Source organism: Cnephaeus nilssonii, assembly GCF_951640355.1.
Source record: "Cnephaeus nilssonii genome assembly, chromosome: 5".
Lineage (NCBI taxonomy): Eukaryota > Metazoa > Chordata > Mammalia > Chiroptera > Vespertilionidae > Cnephaeus > Cnephaeus nilssonii.
This window is the reverse complement of record NC_137076.1, coordinates 76,003,602-76,016,915: the sequence shown is the minus strand read 5'-3', so window position 1 is coordinate 76,016,915 and position 13,314 is coordinate 76,003,602. Positions and strand designations below refer to the sequence as shown.

General features: G+C 43.7%; 1 protein-coding gene across 2 annotated transcripts in view; it reads right to left on the bottom strand.

Annotated features, from left to right (window-relative positions):
• Positions 1-12,228, bottom strand: part of SEC24A (SEC24 homolog A, COPII coat complex component) — a 65,601-nt gene extending 53,373 nt beyond the window's left edge. For both annotated transcript variants that reach the window (XM_079772654.1, XM_079772655.1), the window contains exon 1: positions 11,663-12,228. In XM_079772654.1, coding sequence (XP_079628780.1) covers positions 11,663-11,759 — 97 coding nt within the window. In that variant the 5' untranslated portion in view covers positions 11,760-12,228. The remainder of the gene's footprint in view (positions 1-11,662) is intronic.
• Between the last annotated feature and the right edge of the window lie 1,086 nt (positions 12,229-13,314).

The following is a 13,314-nucleotide window of genomic DNA, read 5'->3' as shown; positions in this document are numbered from 1 at the left end:
AAATAAATAAATAAATAAATAAATAAATAAACAAACCTGATTGCAGTTATGGTTGCAAAACTGTCAATATACTAAAAAACATTGAATTGTACATTTTAAAACTGCTATAAAAAATTAATCAGACCCAGCCGGTGTGGCTCAGTGATTGAGCATCAACCCAGGAACTAAGAGGCTCTGGTTCAATTCCTGGTCAGGGCACATGCCCCAGTTGCAGGCTCAATCCCCAGTAAGGTGCAGGCAGAAGGCAGCCTATCATGATATTTCTCTTTCCATGTTTCTCTCTCTCTATCCCTCTTCCTTCCTCTCCTAATTAATTAATTAGCTAATTAATTTAATTAAATACCTTTAAAATCAGCACTTCTATTGAGGACTATACTATTATTTCTGTCCATAAAATTAGGCAATAATAAAAAGAAAAATCAATGAACTTTTATGCATAACCTGTGGACACAGACAATGGGGTAGTGAGGGCCTGGGGGGGTGGGGGACAGGGATGGGAGCAGGCTGGAAGAGGTTAATGGGGGGGAAAAGGAGGACCTATGTAATACTTTCAACAATAAAAATTTTTAGAAAAACAAACAAATAAATAATTTTAAAAATTCTTTATTGTTGAAAGTATTACATATGTCCTCTTTTCCACCATTATTCTCTCCCAGCCTGCCCTGCTCTCCAGCCCTGGCCTTTACCACCACCCCCATTGTCTGTGTCCATTGGTTATGCTTATAAGCATACAAGGTCTTTGGCTGACCTCCCCCCACACACCCTGCCCACCCACCCTCCCCCTGCCTTCCCTCTGAGGTTTGAGGGTCTGTTCCATGCTTCTCTGTCTCTGGATCTTTTTTTTCCCCCCATCAGTTTATGTTGTTCATTATATTCCACAAATGAGTGAGATCATGTGATACTTATCATTCTATGGCTTATTTCGCTTAGCATAATGCTCTCCAGGTCCATTCATGCTGTTGTAAATGTTAAGAGTTCTTTCTTTTTTACAGCAGCATAGTATTCCATTGTGTAGATGTATAACATAGTTTTTTAATCCACTTATCTACTGATGGACACTTAGGCTGTTTCCAAATCTTAGCTATTGTAAATTGAGCTGCTAAGAACATAGGGGTGCATATGTTCTTTCTGACTGGTGTTTCTGCTTTCTTGGGATATATTCCTAGGAGTGGGATTACTGGGTCAAATGGGAGTTCCATTTTTAATTTTTTTGAGGAAACTCCTCTGTTTTCCACAGAGGCTGTGCCAGTTTGCATTCCCACCAGCAGTGCATGAGGGTTCCCTTTTTTACACATCCTTGCCAGCACTTGTCATTTGTAGATTTGTTAATTTTCCACAGACCTATAACAAACTCTCCAAAATTTCATAAGGAACAAGAAAAGACCCCAAATAGTCAGAGCAATCCTGAAAGAAAAGAACAAAGTTGGAGGGATCACAATACTAGACATCAAGTTATATTACAAAGCCACTGTTCTCAAAACAGCCTGGTACTGGCGCAAGAACATACCAATAGACCAATGGAACAGAACAGTGAACCCAGAAGTCAACCCAAGCCATTATGCTCAACTAATATTTAACGAAGGAGGCAAGAGCACACAGTGGAGTCAAGACAGTCCCTTCAACAAATGGTGCTAGAAAAATTGGATACATGCAAAAAAATGAAACTTGACCAACTTACATCATACACAAAAATAAACTCAAATGGATAAAGACTTACCATATTTTCTGGCATATAAGACGACTGGGCGTATAGAAGATTTTCCTGGATTAAAAAGTCGTCTTATATGCCGGAAAATACGGTAAACATAAGATGGGAAACCATAAAAACAAGAAAGCCCACTGCATGGGAGAACATATTTGCCAATGTGACATATGACAAGGGTTTAATCTCCAAAATTTATAGGGAACTCATACAATTTAACAAAAGGAAGATAAACAATCCAATCAAAAAATGGGCAAAGGACTTAAACACTTCTCATAAGCAGACATACAGAAGGCCAAGAGGTATATCCTATATAATCCTATATAATAAAAGGGTAATATGCAAATTGATCATAACGGCAGAACGCCCACTGGACCAGTCACTATGAGGCGCACTGACCACCTCTCGGTCCCTTTCCTTGGCTGGCAGGCTACGATTGCATGATGGCCACTTGCGGTGGGGGTGGGGCCGGCGACTGGGCAGGAACAGTTGACCTCTCAGTCCCTTCCCCGCCATCAGGCACCGATCACCCAATGGAGAATGGGGAACCAGGGATGGGTGGAGGTGGGTGGTGGGGCCGGCTGCGGGCATCTGGCCCTGATTGCAGGCCAGGCTTAGGGACTGTACCCGCGCATGAATTTTGTGTGCCAGGCCTCTAGTCAATAAATAAATATTTAAAAAAAATAAAATAAAATTAGGAAATAAGATGAATATTTTTTAAAAGGTGGTACTCACATAAACTTAAAAAAAAATCTTTGGATTATTTATGCTTAAAAGATATAAAAAGAAAATATATTCTAGTCATACCTCCTCAGTTCATGCAACCAATGTAAAAATGTCATCAGACTAATTTGAATCATTTCATAATTATGCAATGCTTATACAAACATATGTAAGTCTATGTATATGTAGAGAGAGGTAAATTGGAAGGCCTACAGAAACATATATATAGTATGAGTTGGAGGGAGGGAGTTAGTCTATATACATTGCTCTCCAAAATAAAATAAAAAAGCAGCCCTAACCGGTTTGGCTCAGTGGATAGCGCGTTGGCCTGCGGACTGAAGGGTCCCAGGTTCGATTCCGGTCAAGGGCTTGTACTTTGGTTGTGGGCACATCCCCAGTAGGAGGTGTGTAGGAGGTGGCTGATCGATGTTTCTCTCCCATTGATGTTTCTAACTCTCTGTCCCTCTCCCTTCCTCTTTATAAAAAAATCAATAAAATATATTTAAAAAAACAAACAAACAAAAAAACATAGGTATCCTTCCAGGACAAAAGAAATAGATCCAAATGTGTTAGCTGCAGCGTTGTTTATAATAATGAAAGATTGGAAAGAAATGAAATATCCATCAACAGGAGATAAAGAAATTGTAGATTAGTCACACAATGAAATGAATAAGCAACAGGGATAAATTACAAAAAGAATATTAGGAGAGGGAGAGATAGAAACATCAATGATGAGAGAGAATCATTGATTGGCTGCCTCCTGCATGCTCCCAATGGGAATCAAGCCTGCAACTCCGGTTTGTGCCCTGACCAGGATCCGAACCCTGACCTCTTGGTTCAGGCTCTTATGATTTTCTTAATAACATTTTCTTTTCTCTAGCTTACTTTATTGTAAAAATACAGTACATAATACATACAGCATACAAAATGTGTGTTAACTGACTATGTTATTGGTAAGGCTTCTGGTCAATAGTAGATTATTAGTCATTTAGTTTTGGGAAGTCAATAGTCATATGCAGATTTTCGACTGCACAGAGGGTAGATGCTCCTAACCCTGGCATTGTTCAAAGGTCAACTAAGCCACACCACCAGGGCTCAGGTTAATTTCTTAACCTTCCTATCTGTAATTAAGGGTTGTTGTATATATATATACTTTTTATTATTGATTTTTTACAGAGAGGAAGGGAGAGGGATAGAGAGTTAGAAACATTGATGAGAGAGAAACATCGATCAGCTGCCTCCTGCACACTCCCTACTGGGTATATGCCTGCAACCAAGGTACATGCCCTTGACTGGAATTGAACCTGGGACCCTTGAGTCCGCAGGCCGATGCTCTATCCACTGAACCAAACCAGTTAGGGCAGGGTTGTTGTTTTTTTACTGATCCCTGTCTAATGACTTTGAAGAAAGAAACATTTTAAAAATGTGAAATGTGACATAGGATTCCAATGGAAACGTGTTTAAAGTATTGAAATAGTGAGCCTTGGTCTGGAATTATTTTGAGATAAGCAGACTAACAGATTGGCCAGAGAGAAAAGGCCACTATTCAATGGCAGCACCAATAAGAAGTCACCAATGGGAATGCTTAATCTATACTTTAGAAACAAGGGAGTGTTCTGAGTCCCATTAGATTGACCTTCTCTGAATATAATCATAAAGCAGCTAAACAATGTGACTTTCTTACCATATACACAGGTTTCAAAAAGTTTCACTTTCCCTAAATTTTACCCCCTCAATGTTTATATAACCCATTTATATAGTCATCTTGAATCCTTTGAACACATGGGGTAGGGAAGGAGAGAGTAACATAAATAAATTATATCTCTGGCTGATCTGAAAAACATCAAATCAGAAAGATATGTTCTGGGAAATTAACTACTTATGTTTTCCAAGAACACTTTGTTTATATATTTGTAATTTATCAAACACTAATAGAGGAAATTAAGAATCTGCATATTCCAAAAAAACTCTAAAGATTCTGGTACCCCGAGAAACCCCAAGCTTAGAGCAGTTAAGCCACTTTGTCCCAAATCACACAAGTCAAGGTAGTTCACTGAACTCAGTCCTTTTCTGTATATTCAAACACTACATTGTGGTGAATATTCAATTTCTGGGAGTTACTATAGAAAACTATCTAAAGGAATGTCATAAGTCCTATACAATCAACTTCCTAATAGTACAAGGTCAGTCTATACTAGCAATTTCCAATCAGTGTGCTGCAAGAGGGGAGGGGGAGGAGGAGGGGAAGGAGGAGGGAGAGGGAAATGTTGTTCCACCCATCTATGCATTCTTTGGTTGATTTTTGAATGTGCCCTGACTGGACCTACAACTTTGGCATATGGGGACAATGCTCTAACCAACTGAGCTACCCAGTCAGGGCAAGACTGCTTAGCATTAAATCTAGGTTCCACAAATTTAGGTGGTTAGCTGCATGACCTTGAGCTAGTTGCTTGACCACTTATCTCAGTATGCTTGTCACTAAACATAACAGTTTTAAGCTCACAGGACTGTTTTGAGGATTAAAGAAGATGATGCATATAATGCAGCCTAACACAGTAACTGGGCATAAATTAAACAATAAATGTTAGGTCTTATTGCTACCATTTATCTTTCAGGAGCTTCCAATGTATCAACAGAGACAAAAAAGAAGCTCAATGTCATACATTCTAATAGAGGTATGTAAAGAGTCTTATGAGAGTCCAAAGTTACTTGCCCCACTGAAAACATTAAAGGGCACTCAGCCACAACAATCAGTGTTATATACCACATGCCAATGGGCGTTGTTGTTTTCTCTCTCTCTTTTTTTTTTAGAGAGAGAGAAAAGAAGGGAGAGGGAAAGGGAGAGAGAGAAACATTGATGTGAGAGCTTAACATCCATTGGCTACAGGAGCCTACTGGGAATCGAGCCTACAACCCAGGCATGTGCCCTGATGGAGAATGGAACCATCAACCTTTTGGTGAACAGGACAACACTCGACCATCTGAGCCACACTGGCCAGGGTGACCACATGCCAATTTTATTCACAGCATGCTTTGATCATGACTAGAGACTTCCTATATTAAATATACAATCATAACCATGGTTTACATCTTAGTGAAACTAAAAGACATCTACATTTCTGTCATGCCAAAAATAGAGATATGAGTACAAATCTAGAATTTAAACTGATAACCAACCCCCCTCACACACATATTCTATTGAGTTTTAGCTGATAATATTGTGCAAAAATCCATAGAAAATTTTACCAGAAAAAAAAAGTTGGAAGTGAGCTCTAATCTTACAATGCATAAGTCAGTATACGTTTAGTGACCTAAATTACAAAATACCTAAATCTAAAACTTTCAAACAATAAAACTGGTAACTCTTAAAATGTGCTAGACACCATGTGGGGAGTTGGAGAGAGGATGATGTGTAAAACAGATATTCTTGCTATCATAGGTTTTACAATCTAAATTGTAAAATCAGATATTATTCAATAAAATTACAATATAATGGAAAGCTGGGTGGGAGAGAGGTTTGAGAATATTCTTCTCGCCCTTAATCTATATGGGAAAAGTGAATATTACATAAATATTGCCAAAATAAATTTAATAAAACTGCAATTTCTAACTGCTTTGGCAAAGGGATTCAAAGTCAAAATAAAGCAGCTAATTAACAGTGGGAATCATGATCTGCCTTTAGCCTTATTACATGCTAATCAGATGAAGATCTGCCAGTTTAAGTAGTCTTGCAGTTTCACTATCAATTTTTGCAAAGGAAATATGTATACACAAATCTACACAGAAACTTAGAAAAACATATCTCAACAATTTTAAATTGTAATGCAACAACTGACCACAGAAAGGTCTCCATTTGTGAGAAATTCTATAATATAATGATACCACACAATACAAAAGAAATTATAGAAAAATGAAAAAGGTGATTACACTAGTCCCCCTTATTCAGTTTCGATTTCTGTAGTTTCAGATACCTTCGGTCAACCGCGACCCGAAAATATTAAATGGAAAATTCCAGAAATAAACAATTCATAAGTTTTATATTGTGTGCTATTCTGAGTACCTCATTTCATTTTATGCAAACACTAGAGGCCCAGTGCATGAAATTCGTGCACTTGGGGGGGGGGGGTCCCTCAGCCTGGCCTGTGCCCTCTCACAGGCCAGGAGCCATCAGTAGGACAGTAGGACATCTTTAGTGCTGCTGTGGAGGCAGGAGAGGCTCCAGCCACCGCCACTGCACTCGCCAGTCATGAGCCCAGCTTCTGGCTGAGCAGCGCTCCCCCTGTGGGAATGCACTGACCACCAGGGGGCAGCTCCTGCATTGAGCATCTGCCCCCTGGTGGTCAGTGTGTCACAGCAACCGGTTGTTCCGCCAGCTGATTTGCATATTGGCCTTTGATTATATAGGAATAGAGGCCCGGTGCACGAAATTTGTGCACGGAGGGGGGGTGTCCCTCAGCCCAGCCTGTACCCTCTCCAATCTGGGATCCCTCTCACAATCCAGGACTACTGGCTCCCAACTGCTTGCCTGCCTGCCTTCCTGATTGCCCCTAACCGCTTCTGCCTGCCAGCCTGATCACCCCCTAACCACTCCGCTGCCAGCCTGATTGATGCCTAACTGCTCCCCTGCCAGTCTGTTTGCCCCCAACTTCCCTCCTTTGCTGGCCTGGTCACCCCTAACTGCCCTCCCCTGCAGGCTTGATCACCTCCAACTGCCCTCCCTTGCAGGCCTGGTCCCTCTCAACTGCGCTCCCTTGCAGGCTGGGTGCCTCCCAACTGCCCTCCCCTGCTGGCCATCTTGTGGTGGCCATCTTGTGTCCACATGGGGGCAGGATCTTTGACCACATGGGGGCAGCCATATTGTGTGTTGGAGTGATGGTCAATCTGCATATTATTCTTTTATTAGATAGGATAGAGGCCTAGTGCAGGGGTGGGGGCCAGGTGGCTTGCCCTGAAGGGTGTCCTGGATCAGGATTGGTGTTCCCTTGGGGCATGGGGCGGCCTGAGCAAGGGGCCTGTGGTGGTTTGAGCAAGCGGAGGCCCTGGTATTTGGGATTTATTTACCTTCTACAATTGAAACTTTGTAGCCTGGAGCGGAGCCAAGCCTCCTGCTCGCTCCACGGCCGGCAGCCATTTCTGTTGGGGTTAATTCACCTTCTACAATTGAAACTTTGTAGGCTTAAGCGGAGGCCTGGGTCCGGCCAGGGTGTGCGGACAGCTTTGCTTCCTCTGTTGCCGGGGGCAACCCTGGCCTGGTCTCTCCAGCTCCGTGGCTGCCGCCATTTCTGTTTGGATTTGTTTACCTTCTATAATTGAAACTTTGTAGCTTGAGTGGAGGCTTAGGCCCGGCAAGGGCAGGCAGAAAGCTTGGCTTCCTCCGTTGCCTGGGAAACCTTGCTCTCTGTGGCTGTAGCCATCTTGGTTGGGTTTATTTGCATATCTGCTTCTGATTGGCTGGTGGGTGTGGCTTGTGGGTGTAGCAGAGTTAGGGTCAATTTGCATATTACTCTTTTATTAGGTAGCATTGTATCATCTTGCATCATCATAGAAAGGGTCAGTTACAGTACAAGATATTTTGAGAGAGACCATATTTACATAACTTATTACAGTATGTTGTTTAATTGTTCTACTTTATTACTAGTTAACCTCTTACTATGCCTAATTTATAAATTACAGTTTATCATAGATACATATATATATTAAAAAAAAACATGGCCTATATAGGTTTCAGTACTATCCAGCTTCAGGCATCCACTGGAATGTATCTCCCATAGATAAGGGGGACTACTTTACTTGGGTCTTTTGATTATAATTTAAAAATATCTGAAGATCCAACTGAACTGTGATATGTAATATAAGCAAGCTACATTAAATCTAAAGCTTAAGAGCATTCAATAGAATTTTTGTTGTTGATTTTTAGAGAGAGAGGGAGTGGGAGAGAGAGAGAAAGAAACATGGATATGAAAGAGAAACTATCAGTTGCCTTCCATACTTGCCCCGACCAGGGATGGAACTTGTAACCTAGGTATGTGGCCTGACAGGGAATCAAACCCACTACCTTTTGGTGTATGGAGACAATGTTCCAACCAATTGAACCACATGACCAGGGCTCTATGGAATATTTAAGCAGCAATAACTGCCTTGAAAGAGTTAACCAAAATAAAATTACATTCCAGCACTGAACTATTTTTTCACCTTCTAGAGAAATAACCTCCACTCCAATTCTCCACCGTATCCGTACTCTCTATTATTAGTGGGATGCACAAAAAGTGAATCCAATATAGGACATTAGACATTTTACTGGGACTACCTCTACAAAAAAAACTTTAGAAATGGAGCTTATAAAAAGGCTGTCAATTATATATTTTAAAAGGTATGTATTTATGCAGTTCTATGATTTCATTCCATATGTGAATCCCCATTTGGCTCTAGGGAACCTGTGTACAAGGAGGGGACTGTACCTTGGGTTCCATTTTCCCAAGGACAGAACTCAGAAGATATGCAACAAATGTCTGTTGGACTGGACCAAATCAATATAATGACAACATCTCCAATACAGCATATCACAGTGGCTAAATTCCTTTGACATTTCAAAATTAACAAAACTATCCTATCTAATAAAGAGGGAATATGCTAATTGACCCTCACACCATTGCAAAGATGGCGGAGCCCACAGCCAATAAGGAGGGAATATGCTAATTTACTGTCACGCCCTCAAAGATGGCGGCACCCAAAGCCAACGAGGGAATATGCTAATTGACTGCCCCGCGCTCAAAGATGGCGGTGCCCACAGCCACAAGATGGTGGCACCCAGGCCCCTCAGCCCTGCTGGGGCGACAGGTGTGCAGCAAGGCTGGGCCCGCCCACAGGCGGGCCCAGCCACTCCATGCGCCTGCCTCCGGAGTCCACCAGTCCCCTCAGCTCCCTAGCTGCCCAGGGCCGCCTGAGGCTCAGGTAACCAGGACTGGCCAAGGCTTGCGCTGCCAGCAGTGGCAGCAGCAGAGGTGTGATGGGGTGTTGCCTTCCCCTGATTGCTGGGTCGCCTCCCGTCTCTGAGGGCTCCTGGACTGAGAGGGGGCAGGCCGGGTTGAGGGACCACCCCCTCCAGTGCATGAATTTTCATGCACCGGGCCTCTAGTACGTTCATATAAGCTTACAAGCACATTTGCCATTTATGTATTTATTTAATACTAGAGGCCTGATGCACAAAATTTGTACAGTTGAGAGGGAGTGGGTCCCTCAGCCTGGATTGCGAGAGGGCACAGGCCAGGCCAAGGGACCCCACCGGTGCACAATCGGGGCCGGGGAGGGATGCGGGAGGTTGGCCAGCAGGGGCGGGATGGCAGGAGGGCTCCAGGGCATGTCCGGCCCATCTCACTCAGTCCTGATCGGCCAGACCCAGCAGCAAGCTAACCTACTGGTTGGAGCATCTGCCCCCTGGTGGTCAGTGCACGTCATAGTGACTGGTCAACCGGTCAACTGTCTGCCCCCTAGTGGTCAGTGAAGGTCATAGCGAGCGGTTGAGTGGCCTTAGCATATCATTAACATACTATACTTTGATTGGTTGAACGGATGACAGGATGACCTGACACTTAACATATTAGGCTTTTATTATATAGGATATTTATTTTATTTAAAAATTTTTATTTATTGATTTTTTAAAAGAGGATAGAGAAATATCGATTTGTTGTTCCACTTATTCATGCATTCATTATTGATTCTTGTATGTGCCCTGAGCGAGGATCAAACCCAAAACCCTGTAATATCAGGACCACACTCTAACCAACTGAGCTACCAGGGCAGGGCAATTTTACATGAGCTTTAAATGGTAAATCCAGCCCTGGCTGGGTAGCTCAATTGGTTAGAGAGTGGTCCCCATATGCCAAGGTCATGGGTTCAATCCTCAGGGCACATACAAGAAGCAACTAATGAATGCATGACTAGCGGAAAAACAAATCCGTTTCTCTTTCCCTTCCTCTCTCTCTCTAAAATCAAAAAATTAAAAAAATTTAAAGCTCATATAAAATTGAAATTTATAGATAAGAAAAAGCCACAGCCATATGACATCTTTTTAAGTTTTTATAGCTTAAAGTAAATTTCTTTAAATGATTTCATCCTCAGCATAAATATCAGTAAATAGTCTAAAATAAATGTAATTTACACATTACCATAAATTTGAGAAAGAACAATTGATTCGATTGAACACCATTTCAGTGCTTACCCCCACTTATTCTTGCTTCTGCCCACTCACAGACATTTTTAAAAGTCTTTTAGAGCTTTCTTTATATAAAAAAAAAAAAGACAGTAGTCGTCTCTAAAAATAATGTAAATTAGCTATTTTAGTCATTGCCTATATTCTCGAACTTCACAGAAATTTTAGATTCCAACGGAAATCTCAGTATTTTAGTATTATTCTGGTTTTGTTTCCATGAACCAGAGATTTGTAGGTAAAGTGGTAACTTAGCAAGCTGTTGGCAATCTATCTTTATTATAACAATTATAATAAAATCACAATGCAGTACAATTTTTGAAATCCTATAAGAGGTAAAAAAAAAAAAATCGTAAAGATACTCTCACACCAAATGACAAATTATAGTGCCACATGCACACTCATCAGAGGTTCTGAGTTGTGCCCAACCACTTTCCAAGTGATGTAAAGACCTGGAAATCAAACAGGAAATCCTCCCCTCTGGTTCTTCCAAAGCATCAAAACTGAACAGGTGGCCTCAGTACAATTCGAGGAAGGTTCTGGGAAAGACGAACCGGCTCTAAAGGGATCTCCGGAAAGTACAATCATTCATTAATCTCCACAAATTCAGACGGAGTATGACCCCCATCCCCACTGTAGGCCCTGCAGGACCGAAATGAATCAGACCCCAAATCTGCTCTCTGTAAGACGGGTGCGGTGGCACGGGAGTAGGAAGGCACATAAACAACTATGAGGTTTATATGCGAGTTCTGAGGTATGGACAGAATCTAGTTTTCACCCAGGTCTACAAGTGCTCATTAACTGTTTGCTGGACAAATGAATAAACAAACATAAAACACTAAGACGAGCCAGGAGTAGCGGGTGCATATTCGCCGCTGTCTCCGTGGCCTAGCCGCCCGCCGCCACCGGCTTCAGTCCCAGGTCGGGATGTCACCCTCCCCTCTTCTCGCCTCAGGCGGCGGCAGCCACCAAAGTTCAGCGGGAGCCCGGGCCCAGGCTGCGCCCTCCCTGCGCCCCCGAGTGGCACCTACCGTTGGTGTACGAAGACCCCGAGGCCGAGGCGGCCCCATTCTGGGCTTGGAGGCCGGTTAGGGCGCCGCCGGAGGCCGGTATCCCCGGCTGGGACATGACGACGGTGGTTATCCGGGTTGGAAGGGGCTGGTCGCGATATGCGACAGCGCCGAGCGAAGAGATGAAAGGCGACTACTGGAAGCGAAGGGAAAGAACGACTGTGGACAGAAGGCGGGGAGGAGAGAGGGAGGCGCATCAAGCCCTAGGCCTGGCGCCACATTCTCCCCAGCCCACCAGCGGCCACGACTTGGCCTGGGAGCTGAGGGTAGGTAGTCGCGTCGGTGGGGCCGGGAACGCGGCGCTGGAAGGAGGCAGCCAAGCCCGAAGAGCAGAGAGGCCCTAGCCGGAAGTGTCAGCCGCCGGCCGCGCAGGCGCAATGGGGACACGTGGCACTTCCGGCTCCGGCTGGCGACTGCCGCCGCAGTCGGTGCTGTCCCGGCGGGGCGGCCCAGAGGCCAGCTGACAGCCCCGGGTGTCCCGGCCCTAAGGACCGTGTTCGGCCTGGCCTGCCACGTCACTGACGCTCACCACCGGCCGGAAGTGGCGTGTGTCACCGGTACGGAAATCCCCGCCGTCGTAAACGTCATCTCGCCGGCAGGGCCGGGATCGTAGCGCAATCAGGGTTTCACTGGCCGCTTTCGGGAAATGGCACTGACAGTTCCTCTCCTCCGGTTTCGGTGAAGGTTACCTGAGACTACGGACGTCATCATCCTCTGTTGAGACTATATGTCTGGTAGCTGGAATAATGCTCATTGCAGTATTTCATTATATTCCAGGTGTAAATTGTAAGAACATTTTTAAAAAGAGGTGGTTAATTATGTACGTGTGTTAAAAGTGTAATCACCGTGGCGGAGGCCTTGCTTTTTGACCTGAGGATTTAGAAGTAATTTTAATTTTGAAACTCGCTGATTCATAGCATAGTCACCTAAAGTTCATTAAGGGCACATTGAACAGCACGTGTAAATGGCAGTTTTATTTCTAAGCGTTTACAGTAAGCTAAAACATTCAAACTTCCTTTCTGGGCAACTCTCTCTATGGAGCACACAGGCGCCTTTCCCTATCCCCTTCCCCCAGGCGTGTTTTCCTTTTCTCTCTTTCTCCTAAGTTCCAAGTGTTGTAGGATAGTAAGAAGCTAGGAAAATTGCAGGACAAGTGGAATAGGGAAACTAACACAGATCGTTAAAAAGCAGTTTGCAGCCACCTAGTAAATTTTATCTTCCCTCAACTAAAGGACGCTTAAGAGTAAGTGGTTTGCAGTTCTCCTCCCCAAACAGAGGGTAAAATCACCCAACTCAGGGAGACAACAGAAATCCAAGTAAGTGCCATTTGCCAATCCCACCCAAGGACCGACAAACTAAGAGATTAAATCTCATTTTGGTAAAGCTGATGAATATCCTATTGATCCACTCCCAAACGCCCAGCCTTGAAAACCCCTGAAAAAGAAGGTCCCAGTGTGCCTATGCCATTCCCCTCACCCTTCCTTCCCCCGCTACCCTTTCCCACAACTACCCCCTAACCTCTAAGGAACCCCTTGAGACTTGCAACCAGGGGAGCCATGGGCAGCAGCAGCTCCTCCCAGGCTAATCCCTGAACTTGTCTCCCAGGCCCCCTT